Source organism: Sinohyriopsis cumingii, chromosome 14 (genome assembly GCF_028554795.1).
Source record: "Sinohyriopsis cumingii isolate HCF-2022 chromosome 14, ASM2855479v2, whole genome shotgun sequence".
Lineage (NCBI taxonomy): Eukaryota > Metazoa > Mollusca > Bivalvia > Unionida > Unionidae > Sinohyriopsis > Sinohyriopsis cumingii.
The window spans coordinates 113,351,306-113,376,010 of NC_142974.1; the positions used below are offsets into that span (position 1 = coordinate 113,351,306).

At 34.9% G+C, this 24,705-nt stretch overlaps 1 protein-coding gene across 1 annotated transcript in view; it reads left to right on the forward strand.

The window, feature by feature from the left end:
- Positions 1–24,705, forward strand: part of LOC149784628 (uncharacterized) — a 66,442-nt gene that overhangs the window by 19,438 nt on the left and 22,299 nt on the right. The window contains exons 5-8 of the mRNA XM_089933019.1: positions 2,666–2,824; positions 10,221–10,343; positions 15,245–15,496; positions 23,348–23,469. Of these exons, the coding sequence (XP_089789145.1) occupies positions 2,666–2,824; positions 10,221–10,343; positions 15,245–15,496; positions 23,348–23,469 (656 nt within the window). The remainder of the gene's footprint in view (positions 1–2,665; positions 2,825–10,220; positions 10,344–15,244; positions 15,497–23,347; positions 23,470–24,705) is intronic.

The following is a 24,705-nucleotide window of genomic DNA, read 5'->3' on the forward strand; positions in this document are numbered from 1 at the left end:
GCCCCCGAATATTATTGTTATCATCATCAGATATGCATCTTTGCTATACAGTATATTTTGGAAGAATAATGATTTTAACTATACATTCATTGTATCATCTTATGTTTGGTATTATGATACTGGAGATGATGGATATACTGGTCTGAATGAATTGCACACCATTAAACTATTCCTTTTATTTTTAGAACCTGATGGCTTTGTATGGTAATTATGGAGATTACATTGATTGTGTATTATGGAGATTACATGGTCATGCCTACTTTCCCTGTAGATAACAGATCTGGTCTAATAGATCCCATCCAGTATGAAGTCAAAGCACAAAAAGTTTGTCCTCACTTCTCTTTTTGTATCCTGGATATGTTCTGTGTATGGGTCCTAAGGTGTTATCATGGTCCATCCATATTTGTGCATGTACATACACAGGGTTTGCATAGTTTTTAAAAGTCTTTTAAATCTTGTAAAATCTATAGACGCATTTTCAAGTTTTAAAAGTTTGTAAAAATTAACCTAGATTTGTTAAAGTGTGTAAGTTATGGGAATTTCATGTATAAATAAAAAAATAAAATAAAACAATTATAAATAACTTACTGGCAACGTACCAGCCACCGGTGGAGATGACGACTAAAGAGAACAATGTGACTGGAAGTGTTGTCTCCCTTTCATCTGGGCTTTTTGTTTAAAAGTTTTCATTGTGTGCAACAAGATGCCGGGCGCTTGTCCTTTCGATGATCAGTGGTTGTTAAATCCTTAATATAGTAAATGGCTCAGGAAGAATCCAAGCTATAAAAGAAAGGTAGTTTTGCATACTGTGCAAAATGAATCTTGGTGTTTCAAGCATGGGAGAAGCAGCTGTAGCAAGTCATGCAAAGGTAAGTGAATTCATGATCTCTTGACTGATGATATTACTTCTATTGTTAGTCTCTATCAGATAACCCTGATCAAGGAACACGACTGTATAAGTTCAAATCTAACAAAGTTTGTTAGAATAAAATTATAACTCAGATGAGACAATTATTTTTTAACAAAATGCCCGACAGTCCCGCGTCTGAGGAGAATGAACAACTTCTCTTCTTCATAATGTTGTCTCAGCCCTGAAAGGGCAAATGTATTTAAATTTATTTGTATCTTTATTATTATTATTATTATTATTATTATTATTATTATTATTATTATAAACTTAAATATAAAACTGGCAGTTATACCTATATGTTTTATGTTTAATTTTATTTATGGATGTTTCACCTATAAAATGGCTGCGAAAATACCAGGGCCATGTGGTTCAATACCTGGCAGGTAACCATGAGTAAATCTCTATAGAAAGGACTTAGAATAGTGTGACATCTTAACCAATGCTATACAATAGGGGTGGGTGGCCAATGACAGAAACAAACTTTTTCAGTTCATTCTTCACTATCTCCCTACACTAAGAACACTATTTCTTGAAATCTATATTAATTATTTACTTTAAGCAATATTAGCATGCTATTTGTGTATATATTGGTGGGTGATGCATTTATTCTGCAACCCCTTGTAGTACCAGTTCTCCAGCTACAGCATCAGTGTCATCATCGAAGTTGACATCAAGTAATCTCAACAGATATGTAACAAAACGTGATATTCAGAAAGCAGAGGTGATCTGGGCATTTAAGTGCATTAACAGTCACTACAGCACGAATTCATGTTCAGACATTGGTCAGATATTTAAAACTATGTTTACAGACAGTGATATTGCTTCTTCCTTCACTAGTGCAGATAAGAAAACAACTTATTTCTGCATATTTTAACTAAATCCCTATTTTGCTAATGAGCTGAGGAAGCATACTTGTTCCAAGCCATACATATTACTCTTTTCTGAAAGTCTTAATGCTGACCTTCAGGAAAAACAGATGGATGTATATACCTGAATATGGGATTCAGATTGTTTCAAGATATTCTATTACGACTCCCTCTTCCTTGGTCATGTAAAATAAGAGGACACTGCATAGCTGAGTCCATTTGTCACAACTCTTGGCCACAGACACCTTATTCAGCTGTCAATGGATGGGCCCAATGTTAACTTAAATATTATTGCAAGATGAAGCTGGAAAATCAGTGGGAGGGATGAAATTGCTGCAGACTGGTACATGCGGCCTGCATGTGTTGCACGATGCTTTTAGAAGTGGTTGTTTCGCTGCCTCATGGGACATGCACACTTTTTGTGTCTGCAGTCTATCACCTATTTCACAACTCTCCTGCCATAAGGGAAGGATTTATGGGCATTTGTGAGACACCAGCATTCCCATGTAAGTTTTGTTCTCACAGGTAATTACTTAAAAATGTATGTTATTCTCAAAATTAAACTGGCTGAAATTTGAACACCGTGATAGCTTGGCATATTAGCATAAGGCAGTATTTTAATGTTAAATGTTAAATGTTAAGTATGATATATGTCCTCAATATTTGCAATTTTAACCTAGAATAAAGAAAAAAGGTTACAAACTGACATTGATATTATTTAAACATTGCAGAACACCTTTTCCTAATACACACAGTGAATAATGTCTTACCCTGGTGCCATTCTATGGTCTCCCCAATGTATTACAACTGAAACAAACCTGTATTTTTGTTTACCAGCACCGATGATGAATGTACATTTTCATTTATTGGAAACTAATTTTTATTACAGATGACTGGAGAATGTCGAGCCAGCAGAATGGGTCATACAACTTCTTCCATACTTGGAGACTTTTTGTTCTGTCAGCAAGAAAAAGTCTATACCATGCTGCAGATCCTTCAAAGATGTGATGAAGATGATTGGGGATCCATTAATAAAAGCCAAGCTGCAGTTTGTTGTCATGATTGCACAGGAGATCACACAATTCCGTACACTTTACCAAAGTGACCAACCAATGATTCCATTTTTGGCAAAAGACATAACCAAAATGGTTAAAATATCTCCTGTCAAGATTCATGGAAGAATCTATCTTGAAACCAGCGTCTTCAGTGGTAGGAATACGTAGCACTGACTATGCAGACCAAATCAAACAAGTCGGTCGAAACAAAGTGGATCTCGGATATGCTGCATCTCCTACACTTCTGTAGTATGCCCAGTTATCATGGTGAAAACGGATCTGGTTTTGGAAATCCTATGCAGTATCACTCAAACCCAGCCAGACCTTTGAAGTGGTACCTTAATGAATGGTGCCTGTGGGTCAAGGAAGATCGCGCCTTCTTCTACTGTTTAAGTCGGAACAAGACGATATATCATCTCCGACTATCTCATCCTCGATGAAATAAATTATTCGCTCAGCATTCAGGGAAATAACCCCGGCTCAAACGAACTTTATACACATCTCGGCTAATGAGGTTAGGGCACTTTCCAACAGCTTAGCATTCGAATGAAACTGTTCACTAACTGACATCATTCAGGTTATGGGATGGAGATCGGAGTCCACATCTTTTAGCTTTTATCTTTGAGGTCTGTCAATTCAAAAGGGTCCAAGTTAGTATGGTAGGACCTATGTCCGCAGCTCAACAGGTCACATGTCCGGGTCGATCGACAACTTCTTAAGATATGGCTTCACGACTTCCGCTGGATTTGCGAGGGGACTTTTATGCCGCGCCCCGTCAGATGGAGTCCCCTTCAGCTGGGGTACCTAGAAGATGTCTCTCATATCTTGGGAGACCAGAGATTTATTTCAGGTGTAAGGAGATGTACCTCCCTCCACCTCTTACCTGTTATCCTAAGGTATTATTATTTTTTAACGTATTCGAAGAATAAACCGATTTTTCCTAGTAAAATATGTTTCTTAGAAAATATTTACCCAATGACAATAAACACAAACCCGCCTAGCCTCACCGCAGTCACGGAGCAGGCCTACCACTCTAATAATAACATGGATATTCGTACATTTTGCCATCAAGTCTTGTATGTAAGGTGAGATTACTCTGCCCATCCACCACAGAGCTCCCTTTAGCTAAATGCAGTATCTGGGCAGGCTGGATATGCGAGTTAGTGTTAGTTCTCCTAAGGTATTATGATGTTTTCGAAAGAACATATTTTACTAGGAAAAGTTGGTTTCTTATTCAAATCTTTGTGTGAAAACCTACTACCCGAAGCTAACGAACCACCGTTATCACATCGTAGAGAAATGCTTTCGCACAGTATGCTCTCAAACTAAAATCAAACCCTCAAAATCCTGTTTTTCGGCTGTTTTTCAACCCAAATACAAAACCTTATATGAAAATAAACCAAACGCCATACCATCCTTTGGCATTAGAATATCATCCAGCCTTGACAGTACAAAAATAGATCTTTCTAAGATTCAGTAAACGTTCATCTCCGAAACACCACCCTGGCTACTTAAACAACCAATATTACTTTTTATGTTACACGATGGAAAACAATCTGAGACAAACCCTTCTGTCTTCCTCAACTCTTACCACGAATTCCTTACCGAATTTAAAAACTGCGCAATAATTTACACTGATGGATCAAAGGATGAGGAAAAGGCTGCTACAGCTTTCATTTGTGGAAATTACACAACGCAAATTCGCTTACCAAATGGAACATACTTTTTTCAGCCGAAATCAGAAGCAATAGACTTTGCTCTGCAACATGTAGAAAACAAGCGTATTTTAAACATCATCATTTTTCCGACATACTATCAGTACTTCAGTCACTACACAACCGAAAACTAGAGAATCCATTATTGAAAAACACACTCGTCATAAACACCGCACTGCTAAAATGGCCCTTACTCAAGAACCATCTGATTTTAAAATATCGTATACTGATTTTAAACCTAGTGTCAGAAAGTCCTTACTTCATAAGTGGCAGGCATCATGGAATGATGTAGTGAATAACAAGTTTTATGCAATCAAGCCAACTCTAGGAGATTCTAGGAGAATGGAATCCTTCCTACAGAACCATGCGTAGGGAGGAGGTAGTCATTGCAAGAATCCGAATTGGTCATACTTATACCACACACTCCCCCATAGTAAAAAGTGAAGACACACCAGAGTACATTTCTTGCAATTAACCATTCACTGTTAATCACTTTATGAAAGAGTGTTTAGACCTGTAACCTACGCATGATCAGTATTACAATGTGCATGACATGAAATTACTTTTTGATACAATAAACATTGCATTATAGAGTGCCTGACAGCAGTGAATATTTACTCTAAACTCTAACTTTTATACTGTCACCTTGTGCAATGTTATGCAATTTATAATTACCGTCCCTTTTTTAATACCTTTTCATCAATCTTCGTTAACATACCCAATTTACATCCCCCGTTGATCATGAAGGTTTATTTTTCACCGTTGCCATCATATCAATTTAATTTCAACTATTTCGTTTTGATATCCTGGTCGATATGAGACTTTTTATAAGTTTTAAAAGGTTATACATCTAACATTTTATTTGGCGCTAAATAGCCAACAGTGCTATGCGCCGTTAAAATACAATCAATTAATCAATCAATCATTTCTTATTTGAAATAAATCTATCTTGTGATGAATGTTCCCAAAATATATCCTGATCGGAAAGAACGATCTAACCCCATACATTTTAAATGACCATCGTTCCCTTGCAGTACATGTGTACATAGTTAAAACTTAACAAGTAGATACATTTAGATATTTATCATTGTGACTGGGCCATAACGTGATTGTAATTAAGAATTCGCTCTTTTTTGTTGTTGTGTTTTGTTTGTTTGTTGTTTTTAGAAAAACGTGGATGTTATCCGGAATTTAACTGTCTAGGCCTTAGATGATTCTTTTTTCACGAACATTAAGATAAAGTTAGGTTGTTCAAGAGAATATCAACGCAGTGTGCTTCAAATCAATGCGTAAGTTGGCTCAGAGTTCTTTAAATAAAATAAAAGTGTAAATGTATTGCAAAATAAGTCGATCAACCAACTGTATATGACAATACATTTTTCTTTTGTCTATTGACATTAAGATCATTTGAATCTTGACCGTAAATCATGTCTGATTTTTTTTGTAGATGGTCATCTGCCTTTGACTATTCAGATTTCAATCAGCAAAACTTCAGTTGCTATGATTGATCCATAATTTAACCATCGTGCATACGTGCAACACGCCAAGTCATTCATGTAATAGGAAAGACACAGTCTTTCCCAAGATGAAATTGACATCTTCTGGTGCTACGATTTTATAACATTGTTTACAATGGTCACTGCCTGCCTTGATTTCTGCTGAATATCTGCTGAAGTCTAGTCTTTATTAGAGTGAGATCCTTTACGTTTGAAAGGGGGGAGTGTAAATGCTTGTTCGGATTTGTGGTATAAAAAGGACACTATACCATTCCTTGCTTTAATTGAAATAAACTCATCTTGTGACAAATAAAATCATTAAAACATAATGACAATATGAAATAATAACTTAGCCCCATCAAATGACATGGCCAGTCTCAAACAGTACATTTGCATTCAGAATTGAACTAGTTTTTTTTTGTAAACATGTATACTCAGTCTTGTAAAACGACTATTACTGCTTCAGGACTAAACATGTGGCTCGCATTTAAGTGTAAATCCAATGTTTTTGGAGGGTTGTTTGTGTTTTTTAAACGGAAGCTACTGCTGCGTGTAATTTAATTGTTCATATTTCAACAGTAGGATACATTTTACACTGTTCAAGAGAATATGTGTGTGTGTGTGTGTGTGTGTGTTATTTGGATTTTTAACGTAGCTTTAACAATTTTTCAGTCATATCGCTACAATGGCTCTATTGTGACAGTTTGATGTGATGTCTAGCACTGGGGCATCATGCTGCAGACATGTAGCATGATGTCCCACCCAGTCACATTATCCTGACACCAGGCCGACCAGTCCTAACACTAACTTCTTAACGCTGAGCACCAAGCGAGGCAGCTGTTAGTACCATTTTTGTAAGTCTTTGTTATGACTCGGCCGGGGTTCGAACCCACGACCTCCCGTATCCAAGGCGGACGCTCTAACCACTAGACCACTGGAATGGTTGTTCAAGAGAAGCTCAACCAGATGGGTCCCTCATCAAGTCAGTGCATCACAAAAAGTACAAGGCTTTTCAAACTATTTATATTGTCCATATATATGATTGAAATAAAAATCAATGTTGGATGAATGGTATTTAGTTGTTAATCACTCATGGTGCATCGGTCTTTTCATTAGTAGTCTTCTTTGATTGGCTGTTCAAATGTCAATCAATAATATTGATCAGCTGCTCCATAGTGGCAATGCCATCGTTGTGCTAGCCAAATCACAGTGGTGATTTGTTAGTATTTTATTGTTCTTTTGCAGAAATGAAAGTGGAGGGGATTATTTCCCTTACCGTACAGTGTGGGGTTATGAAAATTACATGTGAACTGTACTGTATATAAATTAAGTCAGTGCGGACTCTAACAGCATCATTTGGAAAATAACTAATCATCGATAACAAGTTTATTGATGCATATTGCATATGCAAGCATCGATGATCTGAGATGAGTAAATTGGGGCAAAGCACTATCGTAAGAACTGATGATGGCACCGATCGTGGTCCTGTTTGGTAGGCTGGTGCCTAATACAGCTTTTGTTGTAACAACACGAGCAACAACACGAGATTATACCATATAATCCACATTTGGTCATCCCCACCATCGTCTTAGACAATAAATTTAATTCCCAAAAAATAATTTTTGTCATCCACCAGATGATCAATAATCATCCGTGCCCTTTGATCATTAATTGTAACATCAATGAAAATACCGTCGTGGTGTATCTGGAAAATTGACCAAACGTGAGCTGCACCATCATACATAGACTCTTCCTTAACCATTCTGATATATTCGTGTAATTGTAAATCAAATAGTGGGCATTTAGTCTTATTGGTTATTCTGTTAAATTATAACCTTGTAGTGGTCGTGACCACCGCTGGTTTAATCATAGCTAATTGTGAAACCCCTTCTCTCATAGTTTCTAACAATTTAATCTGATTTTGGAACTTTTCTTGGGCAATATTGGACTTAGGAAAGGTTAGTCTAACACAGGTGAGATTATTTTGCTATTCTTGCAATTGTTTTGCTACAGTTCATTCACCGCTTATCTAATTAAGGCAAGTTTTTTCTCAAATTGAACATTATCGCAGAATATTAAATAATGTCACGAGCAGAATATAGTTACAAGTGAGCTATGATGGGGTCAACAACTCCATGCGTAAAACCTTGTTGTTATGATCATTGTGGATATCATTCAGCTAGTATCTGAGAGGTAGTTTAGGGACAAAACCATGTGTTAAATGCAGGATCAGTTTCAGAGGAATCTCAGAACCATGTATTTATTGTAGGGTGAGAAAATATAGAGTGCTGAAACAATAATATGATAAAATACACCGTGAGTCACGATAAAAGACACTAAAGATTATCTTCATAGTACGTTTAATAATGTACTTTATTTTTTTAACCTGTGAACTATACCGGTCTGTTACAACGCCATTTCCTCTCTGTATAATTTATACTGCCCTGCTAAAATTAACATGGAAACAACTGGAATCTTGCTGACCAAGCTTTCATACACGGCTCAGTTCTGCTTTTGACAATTAAGAAATTAACATTTTCTTTTAAGGCCTTGATGCTAGAAACGACTTTTAAAAACATTCAAAACATTCAAATAGGATCTGTTTAGCCTTCCCTGTTTACTTTACCCCAGGGATATCCCGAGGATTGATTATGTGTCGATACAACGCTCAGATCAGCATTTCTGATACGGGTATGAGCTCCTCCACGCCCCATTTCATAAAATTCTTGGTTTTTGAAATGGTCGCTTTCTACCTCCAAAAGAGCTTCCCCCAGGCTGCTCAACCAATCGCTGGTCACTAGAGTAGAGAAGGGTAATTAGAACTCTAGAAAGTACAGTTCTCGTGGTAGCTGCATGCACATACAAATTATCAATGTTCATACAGTATAAAAAAGATGATGGCTTTAAGTTCGTTGTCATATTGTGAAGAAAAGAAAAAATATATTTATTACCTTAATACAATATCTGTGTGCAGGGGCACATCATAAAGTGCATGTTATTCTTGAATACATCTTTAATAGAGAGAGAGCATTCTTAAGATTATTTATATTTTAATTTAAACTTTACTATCTATTTTTCGTTTACAAATGTAAACATAAACCTATGGTATGGCTTCTTTTCTTTGCAACTGATTTGTTAATTGTGTGTGTAAACTGATAGCTAAAATTCACAACAGCAGCTCTTCTCCATATTTGTTTTATTCTCCATTATGTTGCTAAGCAATGGTTTCATTTGATGAGCATTTTTTGAATCATTACATAACCCACACCCTATTTCATTGTTTCATTCTCATAAATTAAGAAGAAACAGAAAAAGAAGGAAGAATTAGGATATAATAATAATAATAATAATAATAATAATATCAATTTAGATTAAGATAGTGCACTAACTTCATATTATTAATAGGTGAATATGAAAGTTAGTGCATATATGCATATCATGGTTATTATCATAACATATGCATCATGACCTTGAACTATAATTTTGAAGAGCATGTATTCTGAAACTAGACCTGTCTCAATTATCATTATCATTGGGTTTATATTGGTTTACAGAAAAGGTTTGGTATATTTATATGAATGAATTGCTCACCATTCAACTACTTTGTATTTTTAGAACCAGATGGCTATTTTTGGTAATTATGGAGATCACACTGACATGCCCAGTTTTCCTGTACATAACAGATCTGGTCTAATAGATCCCATCAAGGATGATGTTCAATCACAGATGTTAAGTTTGTCCTTGCTTTAATATGTTCTATGGATGGGTCTCTTGATGTTATTCATGTGCATACATATATACGTACCTACACCTGTCATTGTACATCACAAAAGTATTACGTTTCAGACATGTTAATCATTTCCCCCCACCTCTGACAATTTGACTTGACGTCAATACATTTTTAAAAATAATTTGTCATTCATCCTTGTGAAAAATGTCTATTTTAATTTTTCGTATGCGTTGCTTATTTACCCGGTCTAACTACATTCAGCAATATTGTTGAGCAAAAACCATACTACAGCACATGAGAAGAGGTGTTTGGTTTTTTGGAACGGACTGCATTAGCTATCTGTTTATGGTTGTATTAAGTCGTATTCTTGAGCAAAACCTTAATACAGCCCTTGGGAAGAGGTCTTTTGTTTCCTGGAACTGACTGCATTTGTGTGTTGTCTTTGCAGGTGATGGCAGAGGATTCCTCAGACGATTCCCTTTATTTAGAGGATTCCTCAGACGATTCCTTTTATTTAGAGGATTCCATTGAATATTCAGACGATTGGTTTGATCCAGAGTATCAGATGATGGTAAGTATGTTTTGGATTTTTTCATATCTTGGTCATATTATGCTGACTCGTCTATCCAATCCATACATCACGAAGTTTGTTTCCACTTCAGAACTGTTCAAGACTGCCTGATACATAACCAAACAAAAATTAAATTCCTCCTTTACCTTTACTCAAAGACAGTTTCTGCCAGGATGATGGCTCTTCATCCTTAAAGTGTCAGTATGTATGCTTGGCATAGTTTCTGGTTCACTGTTGTATACAGTTTGTATCATATTTACTATCATATTATCCTGTAGTAGTAAATTTAAACTGGTCAAAGTCAGTATCAGAACGATGTATTATGCAAAGTTGTGTCATTAACTAACAAACATAAACTGTGTTGATTTATTGCTTAATGGTTTATCAGTTACATAAGTCTTTAGCTAACAAATATGTATATCTGTCTTTATTACTTAATTTAAGATCAGTTACATAAATAAGAAAGAGAGAGGACCTAAAACATAGCCTTGAAGGATATTTGATTTAATGGTAACGCATATGTTTATGTGCTGCTATTGGAAATGGGTTTTTCTTCTTATCTTTATGAAAGTATGATCCAAACAATATTATCAGAATGCAAAAGAAATCCTGCAACACTTTAGGTTTTGGCAGAGATAGGAATGGTCAGCTAGGTCAAAAGCTTTCATGTATTGACAAAAAATAATTCCAGTCAAAGTACCATTAACTTTTCGTATAGTGCAAGTTCTGTTAATTTGGTGAGTTGTGTTTCTTTTAAGCAATATATTTGAAGGAGTGATAATACTTTTCTTTTTTGTACAACATAATATATCTTTATCACATAGATGTTAGACTGTTATTTTAGTTGATTAAAAATTTTCTAGTCAAAGGTCCAGTAACATTTCAGATAGACAAAACTTAATTTGGTGAGATATATTGTACAACTTATGAAATAGAAAGTTAGGTCCTTTCAAACAATATCGATAATATAGTTTTTTATGGATCTTGATATGTAGCTATTTTGGATACTATTCTTCTTCTTCATCTTCTTCTTCACCTCTCCGGTGGCCTAGTGGTTAGAGCGTCCGCCTCGGATGCGGGAGGTCGTGGGTTTTATCCCCGGCCAAGTCATACCAGAGACTTAAAAATAGTACTAACAGCTGCCTCGCTTGGCGTTCAGCATTAAGAGGTTAGTGTTAGGACTGGTCGGCCTGGTGTCAGGATAATGTGACTGGGTGGGACATCATGCTACATGTCTGCGGCATGATGCCTCTGTGCTAGACATCACTATAAACTGCCACATTGCAGACATCGTAGCGATACGACTGCAAAATGGTTAAAGCTACGTTAAAAATCAAAATCACATCACATCACATCACTTATTCTTCTTCTTCTTCTTCTTATTATTATTATTATTAATATTATTATTATTATTACCATTATTATTATTAAAACTAATATCCTTTATTTATTGAGGGTGACATCATTCCCTTACATGTGACTTCTATTGTGGCCTTGCAATTAAACAATCTACACATTCCAATAGCAACAAATGTTCATTGTTAACATGAACTGTATAAATCAATACAGATATAACAAAAGTTAATTAAAGTTTTAGAAATTAAAATTATTTTTTCAGATAAATGATACACTGTTATCACAGCTACAGATGCAAATGTTTGTGGTCATAGAGAAATGATTGCCCGTTACAATATTTGGAGTGGTATGATTTTGTAGAAGCTGAATCATTAGGTGCTTCTTTGACATCATACCGCTCTGTGCCATTAAACTATACTGTTGCAAAATCTCTTAAAATGTTAACATTATTGCTTTAATGTACACTTTGTGCTGATTTTCTTACAAACGATAAACCAGTGAGACAATCTGGCAATAAGTTTGTTATGACCTTGAATATGAAAAGTTCTTTTTCCAAACCTAGCATATTACTTAATTTGCCTCTATATTTGCTGAAAAGAGTACATGTAAGAAGAATTATACATATGTGCACAGTACATACATACAGAAAAATCTAATCTAATTATGAAAACCAGTCAAATTTTCCAAAACAGCACACAAATTCTATGCCTTTTGATAATTCTTTGTTTCTGTGATAATTTAGAAGTTGTTGAAGCAGAATAAAATATTTTCAGTTAAGATACCAGAGCATGGGGCACATTTAACGATTTAAATGTTTTGTACTATGTAATTCTGAGGAATATTCTTTCCATGTGGCTGTTGGTTGCATTGAGTGGATAAGCATTGTCAACATTCATTGTAAAGTTAAGTCCTACATCTATTTCATGGCACATTATAAATATTCATTTAGTTTGCTCCCACTGATGCATACATCATTAACATATTGTGATTTATTATCTGTACACACAACTACTCTATAATGTTTCAAAACAGCATGGACATTCATTTATATATAAAACTAAATATGATAGGACTTTTATTCCTGTGGTACTCATCATAGTAGCTTCAGCTCCCAATGGCAAGTTCATTACAAAATGAAAGGCGTGCATAAGACATTCATGCAAGTACACGAACTCTATGCAGTGAAGACAACTGTATTATCAGCTTTCCCAAATATAACATATTATATATGCAGTCAAGACACCATGGTGTAAGCCTCTCTAGCCAATACATGGTCTATGTGCAGCCAGGGCACCTGTAGTGTAAGCCTCCCCAGCCTGTACAATGTTCTCTGTGCAGTCAGGACACCGGTAATGCTTATATTTCCAGCCAGTATATTGCCTCTGTTCAGTTCAAGACACATGTAGTTCCTCCTCAGGAGAACAATAGAAGATGGGTCCATGTGGTCCAATGCTAAAATGGCAAAGATATTAGAGGAGCTTGGCCCCCAGAGATGCAATATGCAGCAGGCTCACCAGCATGTGAACATGCCCTGACAATCATCAACCAATACCAGACTATATACACTTCACCCTCGCTAACTCTGCACGTCGGGGTCCAAAAACATAGACTGCACTATAGATAAGGGTGCGTTACCGAAGGACCTAAAAAAATCACTAGACATCGTGAGAACTGCAGGGTGGGGGATCTGGGCTACTTAATGACTAATTCCTTGTTTTATAATCGTGTTGAGAATAATTTTCAATAAAGTGCTTTTTCTGATGAAGTTGTTTTGTTATTCTGTATAAATTTAATTTATTTTCAAAATGTCCAACATCTGAAAAATCGATAACATGATTCCAAATGGTTTTAACAATCAACATGTTACGCCTGCCGCACAATCCTTTACACATCTCCTGACGACAGCGACTGCTTCTGTGACATTTTACCTGACATCCTTTAGGCTGCACCACAGACAAGAAGCTTATCCTCCTTGGTGTCTTCAATGCAAGAGTTGAATCAGACCACACATCATCATCATGATGTCTTGGACATCCTGGTGTTAGCACGATTAATGAGAATGGCTACAGGTTTCTTGAATGGTGCCTACATAAGAAGTTTTCCATCACCACCATATTCTCTGGTGGGTTGGTGGTATGGTGTGTCCAAATATATGCATTGTGTAATAGACATCATCCAAAATCCAGTCATTGGCATCAACTTGGCCAAAGTAATGCCAGGATAAACAACCTAGTCTGTTTATTTCACACTCACCCCTGTCATAGTGCAGACTGTGACACCAGCCACTCACTTACTAGCAGACTCAGAGTGTAGCCCATAATGGTAAGTAAATCCATGCATAAAGGCTTTCCACACATGAATATTTAGCATGAAAGACAATTGTAGTTTTTAAGCCATTGAGACTAGTTGGTGACCAGTTCAAATAAAACGGTGTCACTGATGAAAGAAAAGAATGCATCCTGCCTAGAGAACAAGATAAACTCAAGGTTAGGCTTAGCGCTTTCAAATTGTCAAAGAGTGCAGTGCAGAAGACAGCCAATACATAGTTAAATGTATTCTCGTAAATAAATTTCTTGACCTTTTGTTTTATAACAGAAATTATGAATTGGAGGTGGGTGGTGGAATTTGGGGTATCTTAATTAAGTTTTGTCCAGCCATTATGAATTTATATTTTAACACTGCTTCTAATTGCTGCTTCTAATTATAAAGTAGAATATATTCATGTAATTGATTTATCAGCATGGCTTGGGATAGGGATTAGGTGATGGCGCTAGGTATGATAAGTGAGTATTGGCCAACCATTGCACATTTATTTGTGAATTCTGCTTTTATGTGTAAAATTTAAATTGATTCATCTTCACTTATTTGATTAGGAGAACATTTGACTTAGGGGATAGGATTGTAAGGGTGTGTTTTCATTGTAGCAAACAAAAGTTTATAAGTTGTTACAAAATTACATTTCAGATTAATTTACCGAAGTCATACAGAATTGGTGATAATAGTTCCATTAAACTAATGGTTTATAATCATGTAATGCAAGTCTACCTCAAAATAAATTTTTCCTTCATCTACATGCTTTTACATGTATCATGACATTGTCTGAGAAAATATTATTGATGTTCTATCCATGATATCAAATTTATATTGTATGGTCATGGCAATCAATTTCTTCCTTGCCCATTATGGGTCTTTTGTGAATGGGCTGACAGTATAATTGTCCAGACAAAGAGCTGAGACTAAATCAGTGAAACTCAGATGGATTATTAAAGAATGTTGACATGGAAGCCTATCATTTTAATGAAAAATCTATGGTTAGGAAATGAGTGAGCAACGTTTGATAATTTCTAAGGAAGACGACCAAATTGTACAAGATTAATGAGTGTGTTAATCATCAGACAACATTTGCAAATATTTTGACAAAGTGGCTTTTGACTAACTATGAGTTTATCATTGTATATATAAAGCATATAAATAATGCTACTTGCCATTCTTATAAAGGAAATATGTTGTCTCTTACTTAATATGGATTGTATTTTCATTCCTAGAACCGTCGTCGTAAACTTGGCCAGAAATATTTAACAGAAATCCGCTCTTTTCTGAGAGACAAACCAACCATCGTTCACTTGATTGACAAGGACTTTGCCATTGACAACACAGTTGTGGACAGTGAATTGATGGCGTTAAAGAGGAAAATTGTAGAAGTGGCTTCACAACAGTCATATTGGGGAGAGCAGATACCCACTCGGTGGTTTCTCCTGGAACAGCAGCTGATGAAGCTTAGGGATGCTGGAGTTAAGGTACACATTTAAATGCTTGATTACCAACATTAATGCTGTCTCCATGATACCCATGTATTACTGGTCTTTAATGGCTATTTTGAATTGTCATATTGTTCAAAACAACATTATTTTGGACCCGTATACTTTGTATCCTTTCAGTCCAAAGTGGCTTGCAATTCTCCAAATATAAACCTTATTCGTGATAATCTGTCCATAGCCTCAACTTTTCCAATGCTGTTCAACTTGGCTATAACAAAGAACAGCAACAAAATTCTTGCAAATTTCTTCAGACAAGTGATAAAAACAATCTTGGTCTAGGTCAGTTTTATTGTGTCTGAAATGACATGTGGTATTCAGTTCACTTGAGGCTGCTGGAAAGTGTTCTGATGAATTATAAAAGGTTTCATACTTCACTCTATAATTCAGTGCCCTCTACAGAATCCTTATATTCCACTGATACTTGATTCCTACATTTGCCTTATAAGAATGATAGTGGACTGAGGGCACTGAATTATTCATGTGAGACACCTCAGCCGATTCTAGTTCTTTATGTATATCAATCTTCCATAATTGTTTTCTCTATAACTCACCCCTCTTTTGCTTCAAAGAAAGTTTTTGAAAAGATAATTTATTATACTAACTTGGCTTGTTAGTTGTTGGTCAAGACGATTTAAATTTTGCCCATGCTAAATTCATAGACAATAACTGCATTATTTTTTCTTCTCTGTAATTTAGTACAGTTGCAAATGTATACATGGGTAAAAGAACTGCACACTCCATTTTCCTGATTTGAAACATCAAAGCATAATTGTCTACTTCTCCTGACTGCTGGTTCTGTATGGAGAAAGATGCAATGTCTATTGTAGTAGCTTTTTATACTTTATATATGCTGACCAATTTTTTTTGGTGAGAACAGAATGTATTTGAAACATCAAAGGCATTAAGCATAAAAAGCAGTTCTTGCTCACAGATTTGAAGCTGAGAATGTATTATTTTGTTGATAAAGGTTTCAATGGTACCCAGGTACTTAGGTACCCGCCCATTCATAATTACCCGAGTAATAAAATTAGCTATAGAATACCTGTCTAATCCATGTAAAAAAAATAAAAAAATAGTGATGTTAGAAGCGAGTGAGACACAGAATAATGAGTATGGTCACATAATAACGAGTGTGGTTAAATGCTTATATCACGTGACAGTGATCCATCATATACCTCCTTGTCTGATTTTGTATTTTCGATGTGTGCGACCATTTGGTTATGTATATCAAACAGTCTCCTTATTTTCTATTTATAGTAATTGTACATGATTCCAAGAAAAGAGACGGGTATCTTGAATTTGAAATCATGTGCCACAGATTAATTATAGTTTTATACAGACGTAAGTAGCAGACTAGTCTATATTAAAAAAACAATGACTCCAAATATTAAGTGAAATAGGCTTTATTGCTGTTACTTGTGGATGTTATATGAGTAAAATATGTTAGAGGAGAGGGACTTTTTAAATTAAAGAAGACGTTGCATCAGGAAAAGGACAAATCAGTAGCGCTTTACAAATTTTGAAAGACGAATTTGACAGTGATGTAATACAGCATTCAGTATTTGTGGACTTGTCTTAACGACCTTTCAGCAAAAGTTGAACATACGATGTAGACAAGCTAATGTGAATGTTACTGATAAATAATTTATCATTTTGTTTTGTGTCTGTTTTCTCATACTGATCTATTTGGACCAAGCTGATTTATGACAAGAGTTTTAACTAACTCCAGAGCCAGGTCAGTAACAGCAATAAATGTACGTTTTTGATACAGATTTCTTTATTTATGGCATGTAGTATATATATATATATATATATATTACACTTTTGCGCTCTGGTTGCGCTTTTTGGACACAGATATTAGCAATAATTATGCTTATACCTCTTATGGGATTGATATGTATGAACCTACAACAAAACAGATCATTTTCACATTTAATTTGACTTCCCTTTGATCGGAACCTGGGTTGCCAATCAGAATGTTTACATGGCTGACTAAAACTTTGACACGTTTATTCATTGAGTAAATGAATGAAATTTAGATTGAATGCGAGTCTTTTAGAATAATAAATTGTAGGTGCTTGTTAACTGAAAGACACACACACACACACACACACACACACACACATATATATATATATATATATATATATATATATATATATATATATATATATATATATATATAATGATGGAAGGAAATTCTAATTTGTTTGATCCTGATTTATAATGTATCAAACATTTCCATTTGGATTTTATATTGACGTCCTGAATTTTCACATTTCCAAATAATAATGAAATAATTGTCTTGAGATAAAGGAAGCACATTTTTTGTTTTCAAAGTTTACAATGAGAATTTAAAGTATTTTATAATGATTCACTGGGTATGTGCATCATACTAAAGAATGAGCATGTTTTATTCGTGAATTACAATTTTCATGCAAATGTATAATGGCAAAATCGCTCATTCTTTTGCTTCTGGGGGAGATTCACCCCCTTAGACACTCAGCCCACATTTTGGTATTTAGTTTTTCCAACTTTTGCCAATGAACGTTTTTACTGGTTATATACTCAAAATTGCAATTTATCTTCAACTGTATCATTGTGTTTTGAGATGTGTGTGTATGTGTGTGTGTGAGTGTGTGACATTTTATAACAGATTCCTGTTTCTGAAATTGGTCAAATTTGTAAACAGAAAACCTAATTCAGTATTTAGTTTGTGTTTCATTTTAAGCTTTGAATATTTTAGACTGTTTGCTGTCTCTTGAATCACCACAGAATTTACTTTTCATCATTTGCTTCAATCATTGTTTTAATCATCAGATGAGGGTTACCTTGAAACTATACTTACACAATCATTCAAAGGTCTAGTTGACCCAAGATGAAAATGCTAATTGTTGGACATCCAGTATGGCCACCTTAGCCGACATCTTGAAAATGTTATCACTATGACTGAATGGATCTTTCTATCTTCCTGGATGGTTTCACCAGAAGATTTCTTACCATTTCATGTTGTCTCATGATATGAAAAATGTGGGCATTTATCCATCCAATATGGCCAAGACAGTTGTCTTTTTGAAAATCTTTGTAACACTTTTCCAAAATGGTAGCTAGGGTCATATCAGCATAATAAGTCTAGTTGGTCTTGAATGTAAATCATGTTTATGTAACATGCAATATAGCCACCATAACAGCCATTGTGAATATATTGTTGATGTTATGTGGAAAGTGATATCAACATGGGGTTTTCACAAGCAAACTTCACATGATATCATGTTGTTCCTATATTGAAAGTATTGCTGCAGGGACTCCCATTATGAGCACCAACTATGCCATCTAAGAATTATATAATTGCAATTCTTTTTGAATCAGTAGTCCTATTAGCATAGGGTTTTAAATGAATGTCTTCTTGTGATGCCTTATTGTTCATAACGGGAAGTCATATTCTTCTTACATCAGTTATAACCCTTACAGCAGCCAACTTGAAAATTTTGTTGTGACTCCTTGTCTTTTTTAATGAGTTTTAGGGTATTGTAAATGGAAGGTGTTACTGGCATGGGGCTTCCAGAACATTTCTTCTAATGATATTTAGTTTGTCCTAAATGAAAATGGTGCAGATCATACATACAGTATGGCCATTACAGCTGCTTATTTGAAAATCTTGTTGCTCAAGAATATCACTTAAAAAGAAGAAATGGTCTTATCTTGAATTCTGTAAATACTCATACGGTTGACCTCAGTCCCTTCCAGGAATGTCTTGTTCAATAATTTCATTAACGGAAACATTTTCAGATTTTTTGTTTTTCAATACTTCACAGACAAGCACTTTAGAGAAATTCCATACAGTTGTTACACTAATTGAACATTACAAGGATATGTTGTGATGTGATATCATTCCATGTCAGATTAACTATATTGATGTTCATCCTGCTAGACTGAGATTGTATGAAATAATTTGGTCTGCCTTTGGTAAATTGTGTGAGATTTTTATCCTTAATGTGCCACTCATATGCTTTAATACAAACATATTGTTTTGGGAATACTTTTATGAACTGCATAATTTTTAGTCATGCAGTATGAACGGAGTACACAAATAGTCATGCTGATTGTGTGGAATATACATATATTCATGTGATTTATGTGGAGTATGGATATATTCATGCATATTTGTGGTGTATGCACATAGTCACCAAAACTGATACTTCTCTTAATCTACAGTTTGACTAACAAAAACAGTTGCAAAGTCTTTCTACATATCACTTTAAATATACCATTGTGTGTATGTAGTTTTCACAGGAATTCTTTCTGGAGTCAGAATTTTCAGTATGTTGAATATGATTACAGGTGACCGAATCCCAGGCTAGAAATACTTGATTCACTTTATTGTCACGACCATAAATTCTGTCTACATGTATCTGAGACTGTAATACAGTAGAATTGGCAAAATATGTCTTTATCGTAAAGATCACAACCTAATTACTCTGAGTTGATGTTAAAACTTGTACAACTTACAATGATGATAATGAAAAAGTAAATACTGATAATTCCCATACAGATGTATATGTCTATCATCATAAACAACAAAACTCCTCACAACCAAATGATTGACACTAAATTACAAATAATAGTCATTCACAAGTCCTTACACAAAATTGTTTTCTCTGGTCACTTTATATCACTATAATTAAACATTATTCAAGTCAATCAATCAAATTATATCCTTCAAGTATATCAATCAATCCATCTGATCACTCAGTATCCTTCTGAGTAATCAAATGATTCAATCTGATTATTTCCTTCCAACCAGTCCATGTGATCAACTTATGTCCCTCCAGGTTCTTGAATCAATCCATTACAACAATTTATATCCCTCCAGGAACTCCAATCAATCCATTTGCCTATTTTATATTCATACAGGTTCTCCAATCAATCCATTTGATTATGTTATATCCCACCAGGTACTCCAATCAATCAATCTGATAAATCTATATACCAGTAAATACTCTAGACAATTCAGCTGATCAAATTATATCCATCCTGTTGCACCAATATATCCATCTGATCAATATTTAAATGCAAGGGCCCAGTTTTCATGGGGAAAACACAAGGGTCAATGTTCATGCCATAATTAAAAACTGTTTCATGCCAGGAAATTTTGATATCATCTATATTGCATTTTTAAAATATTATATATTTTGTGGCAATAAATATTATGTTTATTTTCTGCCTGAACATACACATATTTCATTCAGTTTCAGAAGACATAACAGGCCTTGGAAACTAAACCCCTCATACAATATTATGATATACGTTAAGTCATACAGTGAAGTACCTGTATGTATATTAAAATACTATACCTAGCAAGCATATGACACACAACATAATGATAAACATTAAGTCATACAGGGAAGTACCAGTATGTGTATTAAAATTCTATGTCTGGCAAGCACATGACACACAAAATAATGATAACTATTAAGCTGTATGGTGAAGTAACAGTGTGTATATTAAACTACAATGTCTGGCAATGCCTGGCAAGCACATGACACAAAACATAATGATAAATATTAAGTTGTACAGTGAAGTACCAGTATGTATATTAAAATACAATGTCCAGGCAGCTACACCACATATACACCATTAAGATATATATGAAGTATCAGTGCATGTATGAAAATACAAATATCCAGGTGCCTACACCACTCATACAACATTGTATTATATTGAGTCATACAGCAAAATACCAATATGTATATCAATGCATGTAAATTGCCACTGCTACTTGATATTTTTTGTCTATTCATTTTCAATCTGGAAGAAAATGATAATATCTTTGATAAAACCATATACAAACATGATGCAACGTAATATATTTTGATATGTTTACTTTTGGCTTCTAGTAATTTTCTGTCAAAATGTTCATATATCAACTATTTATCAGAACAGCTGTCCTGTACCTTCTCGGCCTTCACCGTCACATAAAGCTTCATTTCTAAAACAAGAACAATCCAATGATAGGATTGCTGTTTTAAATTTTGAAATGCCATGATGAAATTTTAAATTACTAAACTACAGTCCATTTTTATTGACAAAATGAAATGCATAACCTATTTATGAGCAGGCTTTAAACTAGAAATGCAGATGCTATTAAAATTTGTAAGAAATTTTGCACAGAACATCGTGTATATCAGTCACAATGCCTTGATTTATCATCATCAATATTTACAATTTGATTATCTGTCACAAATGAGTTGCGTATATAATGTGCGTTTGTTGGTAAGGGGAAAGAAAGTAACGATAATTGAGCAAAATCTTGTATTCTGTTAGGTCATTTATCACTTTTCTTCTGTCAGCTGTATTTAGAACAAAACAAATTTCTTCTTATTGGTATTTTGTTATATGTTGCTGTTGCTGCCTGCCTGATGTATGACACTGTAGCCTGTAGGTGTACACAAGCTCTTCGTGATAAAATAATTATGTCTGACACTGTAGATTGTATGATGCAGTTGTTGTTGGATGTCAAGACGATTTAAATTTTGCCCATGCTAAATTCATAGACAATAACTGCATTATTTTTTCTTCTCTGCAATTTAGTACAGTTGCAAATGTATACATGGGTAAAAGAACTGCACACTCCATTTTCCTGATTTGAAACATCAAAGCATAATTGTCTACTTCTCCTGACTGTTGGATGTCAAATGTCTGACACTATTTCCTGTAGATGTATCATACAGTTGTTGTTGGATGTCTGATGTCTGACACTTTTGCCTGTAGATTGTATGATACAGTTGTTGTTGGATGTCAGATGTCTGACCGTCTTGCCTGTAGCGTACACATGCTGTTAATTATGTATTTCTGATATATGGCATTGTAGCCTGTAGCATACACGAGCTGTTATTGATGGCGGTATGGCATTGTAGACTGTAACATACACATGTAGCATACACATGCTTTTGTTGATGGGTGTTTGATGTCTGACACTGTAACATGTAGAATACATGTGCTGTTATTGATGGAGGTATAGCATTGTAGCCTCTAGCATACACATGCGGTTTCTGATGCATGTCAGATGCTATATTATGTAATACCCACATGCTGCTGTTGATGTCGGACAATGTATTCTGTAGGATCAATGCAGTATACATGACATATAACTGAGGTGATCAACCTAAACTATAAGTTTGTTTGGATATTGGCAAAGTCAAATGTGTTGGATCTGGCATATGCATCCATTTGTTGATGAATGTTGGTAAACTCATCTGTGTTGCATGTGACATAAATGTCCAGTTGTTGATGGATACAGAATCGACAACTGAGCTGATTAAGCCTGGTTGTAAATTCCTTGAATACTGTCAGCATCATCAGGGTACCCAGTGGTATACACATGCAGTGGCTGATGGTTACAGAAAGTACATCACCTCACTTATGTGATCAGGCCTTTTAATAAGTTCACTTGGATAATGGCAGGGTCATTAATGTAACCTCCTACATACATATTCATTGCTGATGAGTGCAGAACTCGTTACTGATGTGATCCAGCTAAACTGTAAGCTAAGTCAGAAATAGGCAAAGTTCAGTGAAGATACCTACATATATCTGAGTATTGGTAAGGTCAAAATAAAATATCCGTATCTAAATGAATATTGGCAAGATCAAACTAGCATGCATATGTTAATATAAATATTGACAAGGTCAATTATCATCATATGTCTTGTCAAGTGGTGGCTACATAATGTAATAACAGTGTCACAAAATGACATTATTAAAGCAGTTGAATATTTTATTCATAAATTATACATACTAAACAAGTGCTTTGTCAACTTGCAATTGCAGGTGGTTTCTCGCAGTACTGTGGAAGAGTTAAACAAGGAAGGTGCTGTCCAAATAAAAGAAAGCGAAGAATTGGATCTCTTTCTTAAATATCTACATGAAACAGGAACAATCATCTACTTCAAGTAAGATTATAAGCCAGGTATCGGTATAATAATGGTATTAATGCTGCAAATACTTGTTTGCAGTAGATTTTCTTATTAGTAGTTTAAGCCATTATTTCCAAACAGGATGTGAAATCACTGATACAGGTATTTCCATCGAACTGTATTAACATTGTGGAGCACATTTATGAAACCTAAATCTCGCCAAAGCTGTAAACCAGAAATAAATCTTTTTACACGTATTTATTCTAGTTGCCTTCATCAGTGCACCATTAATGCTACAGCATTGGACTCAGAATGCTGGAGGACACACAGTACTAATTATACGGAAGAACTGTGAGCCAGTCTAGAAATGGGTGAAGAAATAATAGAGTTTTTACGGGTTTGGTGGTCCATAATTGGTTAATAATGAAAATTAAAATTTTACTAAAACTATCTTTTGAGAGCTTATTCTATATGTACTTAAAAAAATATAGACAAATTTCTACTGATGCAATTTTAACATTCTTACAGGCAAGACTCAGGAGTACTCAATAATGAAAGTAGTACCTGATTCATTTGGTGCAGAATCAATAACGTGTTTCATGCACATGTATGTAAACAAAATGCCGCGGGTCATATGGTGTTCTCCACAAATACGCTTGCACCAAGGTTAGATTTGCATGGAGAATTATAGGTCTCATCATCAGCACCCAGAAATTTTAAGTTATTGAATTTTGAATATGATGATGTTTCCATATGTTTACTATTGGAGTTGAATTAGTACCGTGTGTCCTGGATGCATGGGTTCAAAACCTACCCACGGTCCGCTTAATTGCTCTGCCTCAGTTTACCCATGGGAGAGGCATTTAGTTTTAATTTCTTCAACATGATGTAGCCAATAAAAACTGCCATTAAAATGAAGAAAACTTTGGCATATGAGTAGATAGTAATCTTTTGTATCCATACTGTGAGAAAAAGGATTGTAGTCACTGAGATAAACTAGCTCTTCCAAAATATTTAGACTTCAAAATATCAGAAGAAACAATAAGCAAGTCTTACTTGTATAAGTTTGCATTGAAAACTCGGCTAAAAAATGAGATGATTTGTTTTAGGATGCAAATTAGAGCATCAGAAACTACAGGTGTCCAAGATACAGTAAAATCAAAGTTACCAAGCTCCAGCTCTTCATCAGTAACTCAAATATTCAGGGTCCATAAGCATATGCTGTAGCATAGGAAAGCACAGGTTAGTGAGGTTCAGAGTGTGGTGAACAGT